We start from the raw sequence: 12,955 nt of genomic DNA on the forward strand, positions 1-12,955 counted from the left end.
ATGAAATTCATACTAAAGAGATGTTTAAAGTGAATTAAATGCATACGTGAGAATTCAAAGCTGACTGTATTTCTCCAGTGAATCATTTTTAACAAACATTATTGTAATATTTCTATTTGTCAATACAGTAATCCAAACTGTCCAAATTTTTCCAAAGCGTTGTGTGAACTGTGCTCTCAGTGCTTACCTGTTGTGTGATTTTCACTGGATGAATTATTGGATGTTATTGTCGCCGCAACTAAAAACAGAACTGGAACCATCATGACTGTAGAGGGAAAAATGAACACAGGAGAAAGTGATATTACAATCACCAATGAAACTGTTACACAACAAATATTGTTCTGCATCAACAACAGAATTCACAGATATTCAAAAATACTCACATTCAAAATGATCAAGGCATTAAATAACACTATGTTAAACCCCTTTCTGTTACAACTTCCCCAAAAAATACCACAAAAACCATTTACATTGATATTTAAAAACGTACTGTGTGACTCTTAAACCACACCTGGCTAAGTATAAATGAATGCTGTATCGTTTATCTGATACTGGCAATAAAGTAAGTGTTAAATAAACTCAAACAAACATAACAAAAACTGAAGCACATCTTCTGTGTGTACTGTAGTGTCTGCTCTTCCGATTACTATGGTTTCCTAGAAACCCAGTGATAAACACCTGTTAATCCATGAGTCTACTTACACAAGAAATACAATATTCAGTATTGTAACGTGTGCTGCGTGATGGTTCGGGAATGACAGGACACAGACATTTAAATTACATAAATAATCTTACGCTCCCCTTACAGGTTTACTAAATGAAAAACAGCAACACAAAAAACACTGAAGAGCAAAAAAAAAAAAAAAGTATTACATACTAATTCTATTTAAGGCAGCACACATTAAGTCATCTCCCATTCATTACAACACAGTCATTCATTCCACACTGGAACTTTTCCATGTGAATAATAAAAGCCCACCCCAACACCCGCGTCCCCTGCGCTGTTTGTTTGACATTATTTCTCGTTAAACGGTGAGAGCCGGACGAAACTTCCCGTAATACAATTCCATGGAGCAAAATATAACATATTCCAATACCTTACAAATCCACAAGAGGGCACACTTATCACAGAGACAGAATTAGGCAGCAGAATTTTCACAGGGTGCTGTAAAAATATATGCTGGATGAAAAGTCACTTTTACAACAGTTACTATATAAAAGAGTAGTATTGTATGACACATACGTTACTCATATTAATCATGTGCACAGGATGTAGTATATGTAAAATAAAATAAATATCATATCAAATATCCTTGCACATCAGCAGTGTTTCTTTCTGCACTAAAATAGGCATTTTGAGTTGATCGCTATACTGTCTGAGTGTAATGAGAAAGATAATAATGGGTTTATACGCTTGTTCTGGAATGTCTTGACATCAGTCTTGGTGTAACATTGGCTAGTCTTACAGTACATGTGGAGTATTGATGGGAGTTTCTAATGTCATTGCATCATCCAGCCTTAAAGCAAGCACAAGCAGCTGAATAGAAGTGAGAGACAACATTGACTTAGCATAGCACAGTGAGTACAATTTACAGCCAGGTCTAAGCAATGCTGCCAGTAATGAGGGATCCTTCCTTCTGTTCCCCACATATAAAACAATTTTACTTCATCTTCTTTCTGTAGTGGACATCCTTATCCAATGACCTATACAACTTAGATTTCACTTAGTATCCATGTCGAAAGTTACTGAATATGTGCTGGAGCATTTCAGGGTAAGTGCCATACTCAAGGGTACAACAGCAGTTCTCTCCTCTGTGTTCAAATGTGCACCCTTCTGACTGTGTAGCCAGATTATTTACTGTTACACTTCACAGTCACCCAACGGCAGGGTAGTTTGCTAACCACTACACTTCATAGTCACCCTGTGGAAGGGCAGTTTCTTAACCACTACACTAAACTGACACCCTATGGCAGGGTAGTTCACTAACTGCTACACTTAACTGACACCCAATGGCAGGCACTGCCCACATGACACAAGGGATTGGCCACATTCACAAAGCACCCTGAACCATATCTGTCAACTTCCACGGCCACGTACAGCAAATCCCTGTCTTTCATCTCCATACGGGGCCTGTACTCAACTTCAAAGAGCCTTTGGACGGCAAAAGAGGCAGACCACACAGACATGCACCAGAATAGAAAGAGTGAGGCCCTCTCCACTCCATGCTGCAGGGTATTGTGGGACCTGGAACCTGACCCAATCTCAAGGGCTGTTCTCCTTGGTGTCGCCCTGTGGGCGTGCAGGAGTACAGGATGCAGGCCGTCTGGACACTGGAAGCCAATCCATTCCCAGCAGCCCTCCAACTGGGGCTGGTTCTTCAGTCAGCCTTTGACCTTCTGTCGCTAATGATTTTTCCATACATCAAGTAGCGGCAAAATATTTGCACATATAATCAACGGTAATGATTTATTTTCAGGCTTAAGTGAAATTAGTCAATGCTTAAATTCTCTCCTCCATACGTAACACGCTGAATTCCTCCGGTCTGTGACTATCTAAAACCCACACGTTGAATGCTGTTGAACCGCTGCTGGTGTAACAGACACATTTTAAACGGCAGCACGCAACAGTCAAAGTGCCTGAGCAGGAGAACGGAACAGGTCTTTGTTTTATGACATAACAGCCCGTAATGTGTTAACTCACTGCAGTTAACTACAGTCCATGCGGCGCGCTCGCCCAAATTCTCCAAGGGACGCGACCACGAGGTGACACAGACAGCAGAGGTCGAGTGTTCCGGCTCCACGCGGCTGTTGTGACAACACGCTGAGTTCGCGCGGTGTTGTGTAATTACGAGAGAAAAGGGGCCAGGGAGTGCGATGCACGGCAACGACTCTGCTCCTCACTCCCACATCGAGCCCCGGGTCAATAATATTTCCCCCGGGCGATTAATAAAATCCGGCTTGTCAGCCCCTTTTCGACAACTAGAGCAATGGCAGAATTCTAATGCGGGGAGAGTCTCTCCGGCAGAAATGTCATCGGGCTGGAGCTCGGATGAAGGAGTATCGACCTAGTTGGACAAACGAGCCGGTGCCACTTAGCAGAGGCTGAAGTGAGTGGAACGCACAGAGCATCAGATTAGAGAGGAGCTGCCACGCTGGAAAGATGCTGTGTTTGTGGCATCACTAAGCCCCGGAGACTGTGTCAGGGTGCAGCGCTGTGACACCCTCCCAGGACACTGCATCCCCCAGGCGTAACTGACTCTGACTTTGTGCCTCTATGCGCCGCGGGGTATGTGTGTGTGTGTGTGTGTGTGTGTGTGTGTGTGTGTGTGTGTGTGTGCATCTGCTCAGTCTCAGTGTCTGCCTGTGTCACTACAGCACAACTCCCTCCGGCACACACACACACACACACACACACACACACACACACCAAAAACACTGCTCTGCGTGTGCCAGCTGTTAAGCAATCACTCATTCTTTCATCATCACAGTCTGTCCGACTCATAAGGCTTCACCCTTTCATTGCTAAAGACTCATTCACCACTTAATCTCTACAGACAGTCTCTCCATGAGAAAGAATTATGACCTCATAATCATGATCTCATTGCTAAAGGCTGTCTCTTGATGAGACCCCTATGCTCAAAAGCAGGCCCTGCTTTTCAGGAGGATTCACCCTTTCATCCCCACCACTCACTCCCAGAACCCCCCAGGCCTAAGACAAGGGAACAGGAAATGCTTCTGTTCTCTCACAGTCTAATCCACTGTCCCCACATATCTGACAGCATACACAGGAACACGTGAACGGCATCCAGGGATGTTACACAACATGACAGCTAGTGACCAGAGATACCACCAGTTTCCCTGCTAGCCGGCCCAGATTTGTGGCTGAGCAGGGGGAGAACCCATCTGTAGATAGTGCCCTCCACATGTCCGACGGACCACACGTGTAAGAGCGACCGGATGGCCCAGTGCCCCGCCCCCGGGTGTGTTAATCTGCTCCTGTCATCAGCAGGCAGCCACCAGAGTCCCACCATCCCTTTATCGCCCGGCGGCAACGACGCGGCGCTTGCCGCACATTGTCCTCTCTCAAAGTGGGTCACAAGATGCACCCACAGGAGGGCCAGTACTCAGCATGCTCACTAAAATCCCCCCCCCCCCCAACTCTCCACCCAGCAGCCTGGGGACAGACAGAAAGAGCTCTCTCCAAGATGAGCCATGGCTGAGCACCTGTCTCCCTTCCCACAAGCGTCCTGTAAACATCACAGTCAAAGCAGTAGTACAGGCACCGTGTCTTGTAGTAGCCGTGACGCTTGAGCTGTAGCGGGAGAGGAAGAGCATTATGGGAAAATCATGCTTAGCCTCTGACACTCTTCTGCAGAAGCCAGCGGGACTCCCATCACTCCACAGACCACATAAGTCACTTCTGCAGTTTAAGAAATGCAGCGCTGTGTCTGTTTGGCCTCTGACCACAGCCACAGACATGCCCTGCAGACACATAGTGAAACTAAAAGCAACTCCATACTAACAGTTCTGACAAACAGTTCTTGATGTGAACTGCTTCGCTGTTTTGCTTACAAATTTACAGAGAAGGGAAACGGCTGACTGGTGTTTAAAAAAGTTTGCGGTTGACAAGTGCATGTGGTTGATGGCAGTGATACAGTTTAATACAAGCTGTACAGCTCAGTAAATGGATCTGTCTGAATGAAGACGTTAACCTCAAGCGGGTGATTTCATTTCCAAAATCTCATGACAGGGAATGCGATAGAGAATTCAGAACCCAATCCTGCAACTATCACAGAGTGATAAATGCAGCTACCAGCTAGCACTTGTGAGTAAAATGCTGTGGCAAAGCTACAGTGAAATTTACCCACACATACACTGCTGCAGAAGCTATGAGCACACCTGCTACACAAACACACAACACACACAAGCAGGTCCTGCACACACGACAAGCCAACCACAACTAAAGTGTGTAGGACACCCCTACAAGACCTAAAAAAAACCCTTTTGGAATGCTGTATGTTACCATTCATATCTGAGCTCTGACTCTCTGACTTTAGAAATAAGGCAGAAGTTTCAAAATTATTTTAATTCACTGGCTCTTAAAAACGAATTCACCTTATACACCTGCATTCAAGAGCATGGACGTCCAGCATGTCTTCAGTTTAGTTTATTCTCATTCTCCCCCATTCAGGACATCTTATGTCTGAGAAAATTATAATATACAATTGTGCTTTTGCACAGACAATATTAGGCTTCTACCTACAGCCCTTTGGAGACTCCTTGTCCCACCTCGTGATGAAACACAGTTTTCAAACAAAATTTCATGTGCGCTTTCTCTCGAATGACTGGCAAGAATGCCCCCCCCCTAGCAAATACTTCCTGCAAAACACTTCCTGCTTACTCTGGCGGGTAGATAGACACCATCTATCCTGTGTTTTTATCCCTGGATGGAAGCAATGGTAGCGCTCATCATTGCACACATGGGGTTTTTAGACCATAGTAAAATGTCTTAGCTATGAGGCCACGTGGTTTCACTGGAATCGGAAGTGAGGCCTGTCTGCAGCACGCCAACAGTGAGTCAGCTCAAAGCGTGGCTCCCATTGAGACAGACCGCACAAACGTAAAATGCCCCGTGAGATATGACATGTCAGGGAAGACCCGGGGTTAGCTGGGGTCAAGAGGACAATGACGCAGGTCTGAGCCAACTGGTCCCCTGGTTCACTGCATCAAAACAGGGGCAAGCCGAGTTCTCCTCCAAATCAGTTGCAGAACTCACAATGTTGACAAGATACTGAAAATAAATAGCACTTGCTCAAATTTAACGACTAAACGCACTGGGGTTAGATTGAACCTGGACTGAACCTATGACGGGCATCATATGGCAAAACCTGCCTGCTGGCAGCCATCAGAGGACTCCGTGCCCCTCCAGCTCATCCAACCCCAAACTAACAAGCAAAGAGGAAGCAGAGAAAGAAAACTCATTAAAACGAGACAAGATGACAGATGGACTTCTCTTTCTTTCTTTTTTTTCCTAGTACAACCTTGTTTTCTGGTTGCTCTCTCTCATTACTAATCCTTCAGGAAAACTACTGGGTTTTACTTTAAAAACTGAGAACAAGATTCTTACTCAAAGATTGTGATTTTTTTCTTAAACAGAGGGCAGCCAAGTAAATGCTAAAAGGGTTGATACCATTAGGAAAAGCTATATACATTGTCTTCAAAAGAAGACTTTTTGACTTCAAAAATAATTTAACAAAAGAAAGGAAAAGCAGACCGACCTTACAAGGAAAGATATATTTTCCTTGTGATTTTTATTCAGACAAGGGAATGTTTCAGGCCACTCATCAGCCTAATTAAAGATGATCACACTCAACCATGTTAAAACAAAAGTTCTTTTTCCTTTCATTCTGAACACCCAGAAAATCCACCAAGAAAATACATTTCATTTCAGAGAACAGACTTCTCCTTCTTTTCCTTTACTGACAGCACATCCATCAGTCGGCATCCATGATTGCGCAACTTCCGTACAGATAAAGGCCCAATGGCCAGGAAGCCTACACGTTTCGGTTTCGCGACACTTCCCTCTGTGGCAGTTCTGTTACAACGGATTATCACAAAAGCGCAGGCAGACTGACCTCACCACCTCTTGCTTAGTCGGGTTCGTGTTTTTTGGAAAGAGATCCACGCTGGCAGTCTCTTCCATTTCAGAGTTATCGAGAGAGGTAGAGAGAAAGAGAGAGAGAGAGAGAGAGAGAGTCACATTTCAAATAAGCGCTGGGAGGAATGTTTTTAATTTTAAATCACATTTTATCGGGATTATCTCTGGAGGGCTGCAAAAGCAGGGGGAGCAGATGATGGGTGAGGTTGGGGGGTGGGGGGAGGGGTTGGGGGGGTGGAAAATTAATGAACGCCTGTCATAACAAGGGCCCGAGCGGAAAGTTCCGTTGTTTATTATTACGTGAACGTCTCTTTATTCAGGAAGCCCGTGCTATAAATACGCACAAAAACACTCTGCGATATTACCTGCTCGTTTTTGAAAAACAACCCCACGAAGAGATAAACACAGCACTTTCTGAATAATCCTTAATGGCAGCTGAGTAACGTTTCAGCGAACGCCAGCCGAGGCCCCGGGATAAAGCACAGGGTTGATCGTGTAAGACGCCCCGCGAGCAGCCGCCTGGAGCTGGCCGATACCCAGAGCAGCTATACAGCATCTCCCCCACATCAGCAGAGCCCGTGTTCACTGATGCATGCTGCAGAAAGCTGACAGAGAGGAGGGAGGCGCAGAGGGGTCCTAACAGAGCAGCATATTGATAATGAGTAGCATTGTGGGAGCACTGAGATTCAATGTTACAGAGCTGACCGCAAGTCCTGTTTCCACATGGGCAGCTGCCCTGCATAAGGATGTCAGTTAAACAAATAAAGTCAGGTTTGTCATCTGCTGGAATTCTCTCCTGATGATGGCACTGGGCTTTTTTTCATTATATTTAATTCTACTATTATATCATCCAGAAGAGTGAGTAAGAAAATTGCTGTGATCATTTCTTTGTATGGTGGGGCATCAGCGTAACATAGTGGTAAGGAGCAGGTCTTGTAACTGAGAGGTTGCTGGTTCGATTCACCGCTGGGGCACTGCTGTTGTACCCTTAGGCAAGATACTTAACCCACAATTGCTTCTGTAAATATCTAGCAGTATTAATGGCTAATATGTAAAGCTGAAAACTATGTAAAGTCGCTCTGGGCAAGAGCATCTGCTAAATGACAGTGATGTAACATGAGTGTGTCACAGAACTGCACACACACACAACCATTCTAAACTGGACGAGTTTACTGCCTTTTCAAGCATGCCAAAGTTCACATGCATCAAAGTGGAAGTCAGAGCTCTCACAGGACAGGAGATGGGCCTCTCTTTTTTAAGACGCCATTTTTTGTAGTAATCAATCACCAGTTCCTGCTTGAGCAGAATCACCACCTCATGAACGCAAAACCGACATACTAATGAATGCCTTCCACACTACTATAAATAGAAGGTCCACATAATACGTGATTGCGGAATAATTGCCTCCTAACTTAACAAAGACACGCAGCCCCAGCAAACTGCTTACTGCATTAATCTGCCTCATTTCCCCGCACTACACGCCATTGTATTAATGAAAGCGACGCAGCAGACTGATGCCAATCTGCGTCTCTCGTCTTGGCGGCCGGGTAGAACAGGTTTTTCATTAATCAATTCATTACTTCCCCTCTAAGGGCTTTTAATGCCGGCAGGAGCGACTTTTGGACCTGGCGGGTCAGGTCTTCCCGCAGACTCTGATATCTGCTCTCATCGGCGACGACACGCTACATCTCCCAGGGCAACGGGGTGGGGGGGGGGGGTGTGGTTGTGGGTGAGGTGGTGCACAGAATGCTAATGATTGTCACCAAGCGCCACGATCCAGTGAATAACATGATACTGTGAATGCTGCAGGGATAGGGTGTGTGTGTGTGTGTGTGTGTGTGTGGGGAGGCGATTGCAGCTGGAGCCATAATGAGTCTTCCTGTGAATGCCATGTACAAGGGAAAGTAGGTGTAACAAAGTCCCGCAGCCCTCCCTCCGCACCATGGCAATCAATGCATTGTGCCGTGGCAAATTCGCACCTTGAGGGAGGCAAATGGGGTTTCAGAAAATGCGGCTGCTAAACGCTGGTAATCAAGTGCGGCTTTGTTCGTGTCCTGTGAAAAGCCAGGTCTTTGATTCAGTATGAAGGACAGTACAGTATTGTCATTCAGCAGACGCTCTTATTCAGAGGGACTTACATAAATTTATGATTTTTTGTACATTTTAATCAATTTATACAGTTAGATATATACAGAGATAATTCTGGGTTAAGTACCCTGTCCAAGGGTACAGCAGCAGTGCTCCAGCAGGGTATTGACCCAGCAACCTTTTGGTTATGAGCCCTGCTCCTTACCATTATGCCACACTGCCAACCTGTATAAATCCAAATGCCGCAAATAGGAACAGGAGATTTCCAGTTGCATAATCCTTGAAAAAAATCTTCTTATCATCAGAATGTTTACAAATTTCGGATCATCCTTCATGCACAGCGGCTCTCCAAGGTGAAATCTCTGTGACATTAAACTGCCAATCTTCTGTAACCTTCTTACAAAGCATGGAGACCTCCTCATAACTGGATACAAATATTTGCTGATATCTGGCAGTAACTGTTTCTGACAGCAGGGTCAATGTGTCGCATGACGCTCAGCCTTGGCCGAAATGTGAGTTAACCCAGCATACTGATCAATGTCCTTCCCCTTGGAAAAGAAGCCTTTCCCTTTGTCCAAATCTTTTCTGATACACAGTTCCACAAAACCACACGCAGACGTCTGAAAAATCCTCTACTCAGACACCACACTCTCTCACTTCCACTGTCTGCTGCAGGGACTGACCACATGCACAGTCATATGGAGTTACAGTCAATGCATGACCTTACACAAGACCAAGTGAACAAGAAATTCTCTTCCACAAGAGTTTACTTTAAGTGGGAGAAGACAAGCTACCAAAAAACTGACAGGTGACTTGTTTATGGTTTCTGTAAAGGTAACTTGGGGTGGTAGTGTAGCATACTGGTAAGGCGCAGGGCTCATAACTGAAAGTTTCCTGGTTTGTTGCCCCACTGGAGCAGTGCTGCTGCGCCCTTGGGCAAGGCACTTAACCCTAAATTGCCTCAGTATATATCCAACTGTACACATGGATAACATGTAAAAGTTGTCAGTTATGAAAGTCATTCTGGATAAGAGTGTCTGCTAAATGACAATAATGTAATGTCATTTCAAGGCCTTTGCTTTATCATCTTTTTGCTTCTTGGAAGGCCAATATCTAAAAGTTACAGGATGAGGATATTTAGGATACAGACATTCCAAATTTAAGATTTTGGAGATACATAAAATCAGCTCCTTGTCTATGCTTGTGAAGGATGGGGTGCACAAATCAATTTGATTGGCTGATTCACGTTGCACAAGTAAACACACATGGAATAAAATCAAGTCCATTTCAGTACAGCGTAGGGCCTTTCATCAAAGTTAACAAACGCACTAATATCAGGTTGCAGAGCTCCCGTTTAAAGATAGCAGCATTTGACCTGACACAACGAAGCGTAGACCTCGCTGTCACGATCACACAGCACAGCTAACCAATGAGCAAAACAGCCATCTCAGAGGACAGCCGCACCCCACTCACCTGGCAGGAGAGATCCATGATGTTTCCAAGGAGGAACATCAGGGATTTCCCTCTCAGGGATTCAGTTATTCAGAGCCAGGCAATTACTGTACAGAGAGTATGGGATGGCGGCACGGTATTGTGCATATTCAGCCACAGAGATGGCAAATGAAACGGCGTACCAACCAGTCGCCCTTATCATTCTGAGTGCCGCCATTGCCGGCACTTTACGGGGTATGTGCGGCCATGACAGAGGGGCAGCGCAAGGGCAGAGTGAGCGGCACAAGCCGGAGCGTAAGGTTGGGCTCAAGTGAGGCATAGTCCGCCGCAAGGGAGAACCGGGCTGCTTCAGATGCAGGATTTTTCTTCTCCTGGAATCTCGGAATGTTTCATTACATTATTCATTATTAGATATGATGTGCCTGGTTATTACCAGCCAGGATAGCTACCGTGATATGAGCTGCTAGTTGATTTCATTACATTACATTACTACGTGCTACCCATTTACCCAGGTGGATATTTACTGAGGCAATTCTGGGTTAAGTACCTAAGGTTAAGTGCCCAAAGGTACTTAACCCAGGAACACTGTCCGAGCGGGGAAGTGAACCTGGAACATTTTGATTACGAGCCCTGCTCCTTACCACTACACCACACTGCCACCCTCGAATGTATACCTTCATCTAAGAGATTTTACCGCTGAGGGCGATTTGTCTAAAGCTGTTAGGAAACAGCAGGATGGCACACTGCACACTCAGCTCAGCAAACATCTGAAATGCGTCCAATGAAAGAAGCAGTGTGTCAAATTTGGTTTCAGGGTGCATCCTCTCCACATCGCAATAACTGCTGAACCAGTAAACATCACGAACATACCACTTTATTAACATTAGAGATACATCTTTAAATGACAATTTATAGAGCAACTGATTTGTAATGTAAGTAATCCTCTGCCATATGAGATATGATCACTATATTTTGCAAATTCTTCAAAAACCACTCATTATGCTTCTTTGTGAGGCTTGCCTCTTGTAAAATAAACACTTGGCAGGCAGCATCGTCCATCAAAAGATCCAGCACCTTCAATCCACTCACAAGTGATAATGGATACCCAGCTACATGATACCCAGAAAATGGGCCCCTAATTGGCTCAGTCAGTAACATACTCATTTTGAGTGCAGGTTGAGTCCTATGGCCCAGGTTTGATCCCTGCCATGTCATCAGCTGACAGTTACCACAGTGGTGGGACAAATTGGCTTTGTTCCCCTGCTGATAGGCATAGGTAGGTCAGTGAGGGCTGCCACATGTCACCACTGTCAGGCACCCCTGCGATTCGGTAGGCACCTGCAAGTTGTTCAAATTAGTCACACCACCCCACTGTGGTCCAATGTGTGATTTGGCTTACTGTGTGGGTTTCAGAGGATTGCAACTGTCTCGTTTCGGGGTTTTCGTACGGCTGAATTAGTTGTCACAGTGAGATGAGCTTAACGTTCAGTTGGTAATTCCAAAAAGGGAATTAAAAAAAAGGAAAAAAAACAAGAAATGAATATTTAAAAAACAACGTCAGAAAGGATTTACAGGGGATCACATTTCAATTTGAACAAAAAGCATAGCAACATTAGTATGGGTGCTGAGCCCTTATGCTAACAGACTCTCTGAGTACTTAGCCATTAGCATGAGTGCCGAGCCCGTATGCTAAGAGACTCTCTGAGTATGCAGCCCTTAGCATGGGAGCTGAGTCTTGATGCTAACAGTCTCTCATAAGCATCCTTGTATTAGTATGGGCGATGAGCCCTGATGCTAACAGACTCTCGTAAGCATCCCAGCATTAGCATGGATGATGAGACCCAATGCTAACAGACTCTCATAAGCATCCCAGCATTAGCATGGGTGATGAGCCCTGATGCTAACAGACTCTCGTAAGCATCCCAGCATTAGCATGGGTGATGAGACCCAATGCTTACAGACTTTCATTTATCACACATTCTCTGAGCCTGACCATGCCAGTTACTGGAAGGGAAATGCTGTCAGACGACATCCTTCCTCCAGGATGTGATTGGACCGGAGTACAAGTGATGTGTATTGCGCAACCTTTTCTTATTGTAGTTGGTGGTGACTGAGGGTGATGGTGTGTGGCTGTTTGAGTGTTAATCGCGCTTCGGCAGGACTCTTCTCAGCCCCTGATTTAATGAGAAGCCAGCATCGGAAAATGGAAGACGTGCTAATACATGACACAAGATGAGCAAGGGATTTACTTCTATTTTTTTGTGTGTGTTTTGTGTGGTTTGCTGTGTGTGTGTGTGTGTGTGTGTACTGTGGGACCTCAGGTCACATGGACAACAAGTATCTGATTTTAAGAGTCAGCAGTGAGATGGCAAACCCGGGAGGCAAGGCCCCGGCCACAGCAGAGCAGCATCACCGTCATTAACTTTCATGGCTCATGGCTTCCATCGCTGCGGTGAAGGATTAGGCCTTGCTTACGCAGCGGGATCTGAGCGCTGGGTGAGCCTGTCCCCTCCGGTTCTGTCACACTGCAGGGGGCCACGCCAGGCCCGCTCACACCTGCAGCCTAAAAATACCGCATCTGCCCCGTGCACTTCCACAGGGCGGGGCACCCACATGCTCTGGGCCACATTATTTACCACCACAGCAAGGTGCAGCTCTGCAGATACTTACATAACCTCGAAAGCATTATTGCCAGGAATCTTGTACTGTTTTTTTTTTAAAAAATCTAAAAAAAAGAACATGCTATTATATGATAGA

General features: G+C 45.3%; 1 protein-coding gene across 3 annotated transcripts in view; it reads right to left on the reverse strand.

Moving 5' to 3' along the window:
- Positions 1-12,955, reverse strand: part of ptprea (protein tyrosine phosphatase receptor type Ea) — a 74,120-nt gene that overhangs the window by 16,454 nt on the left and 44,711 nt on the right. For all 3 annotated transcript variants that reach the window (XM_036528865.1, XM_036528848.1, XM_036528857.1), the window contains exon 3: positions 188-265. In XM_036528865.1, the coding sequence (XP_036384758.1) occupies positions 188-263 (76 nt within the window). In that variant the 5' untranslated portion in view covers positions 264-265. The remainder of the gene's footprint in view (positions 1-187; positions 266-12,955) is intronic.

The sequence above is a fragment of the Megalops cyprinoides genome, chromosome 1 (assembly GCF_013368585.1).
Source record: "Megalops cyprinoides isolate fMegCyp1 chromosome 1, fMegCyp1.pri, whole genome shotgun sequence".
Lineage (NCBI taxonomy): Eukaryota > Metazoa > Chordata > Actinopteri > Elopiformes > Megalopidae > Megalops > Megalops cyprinoides.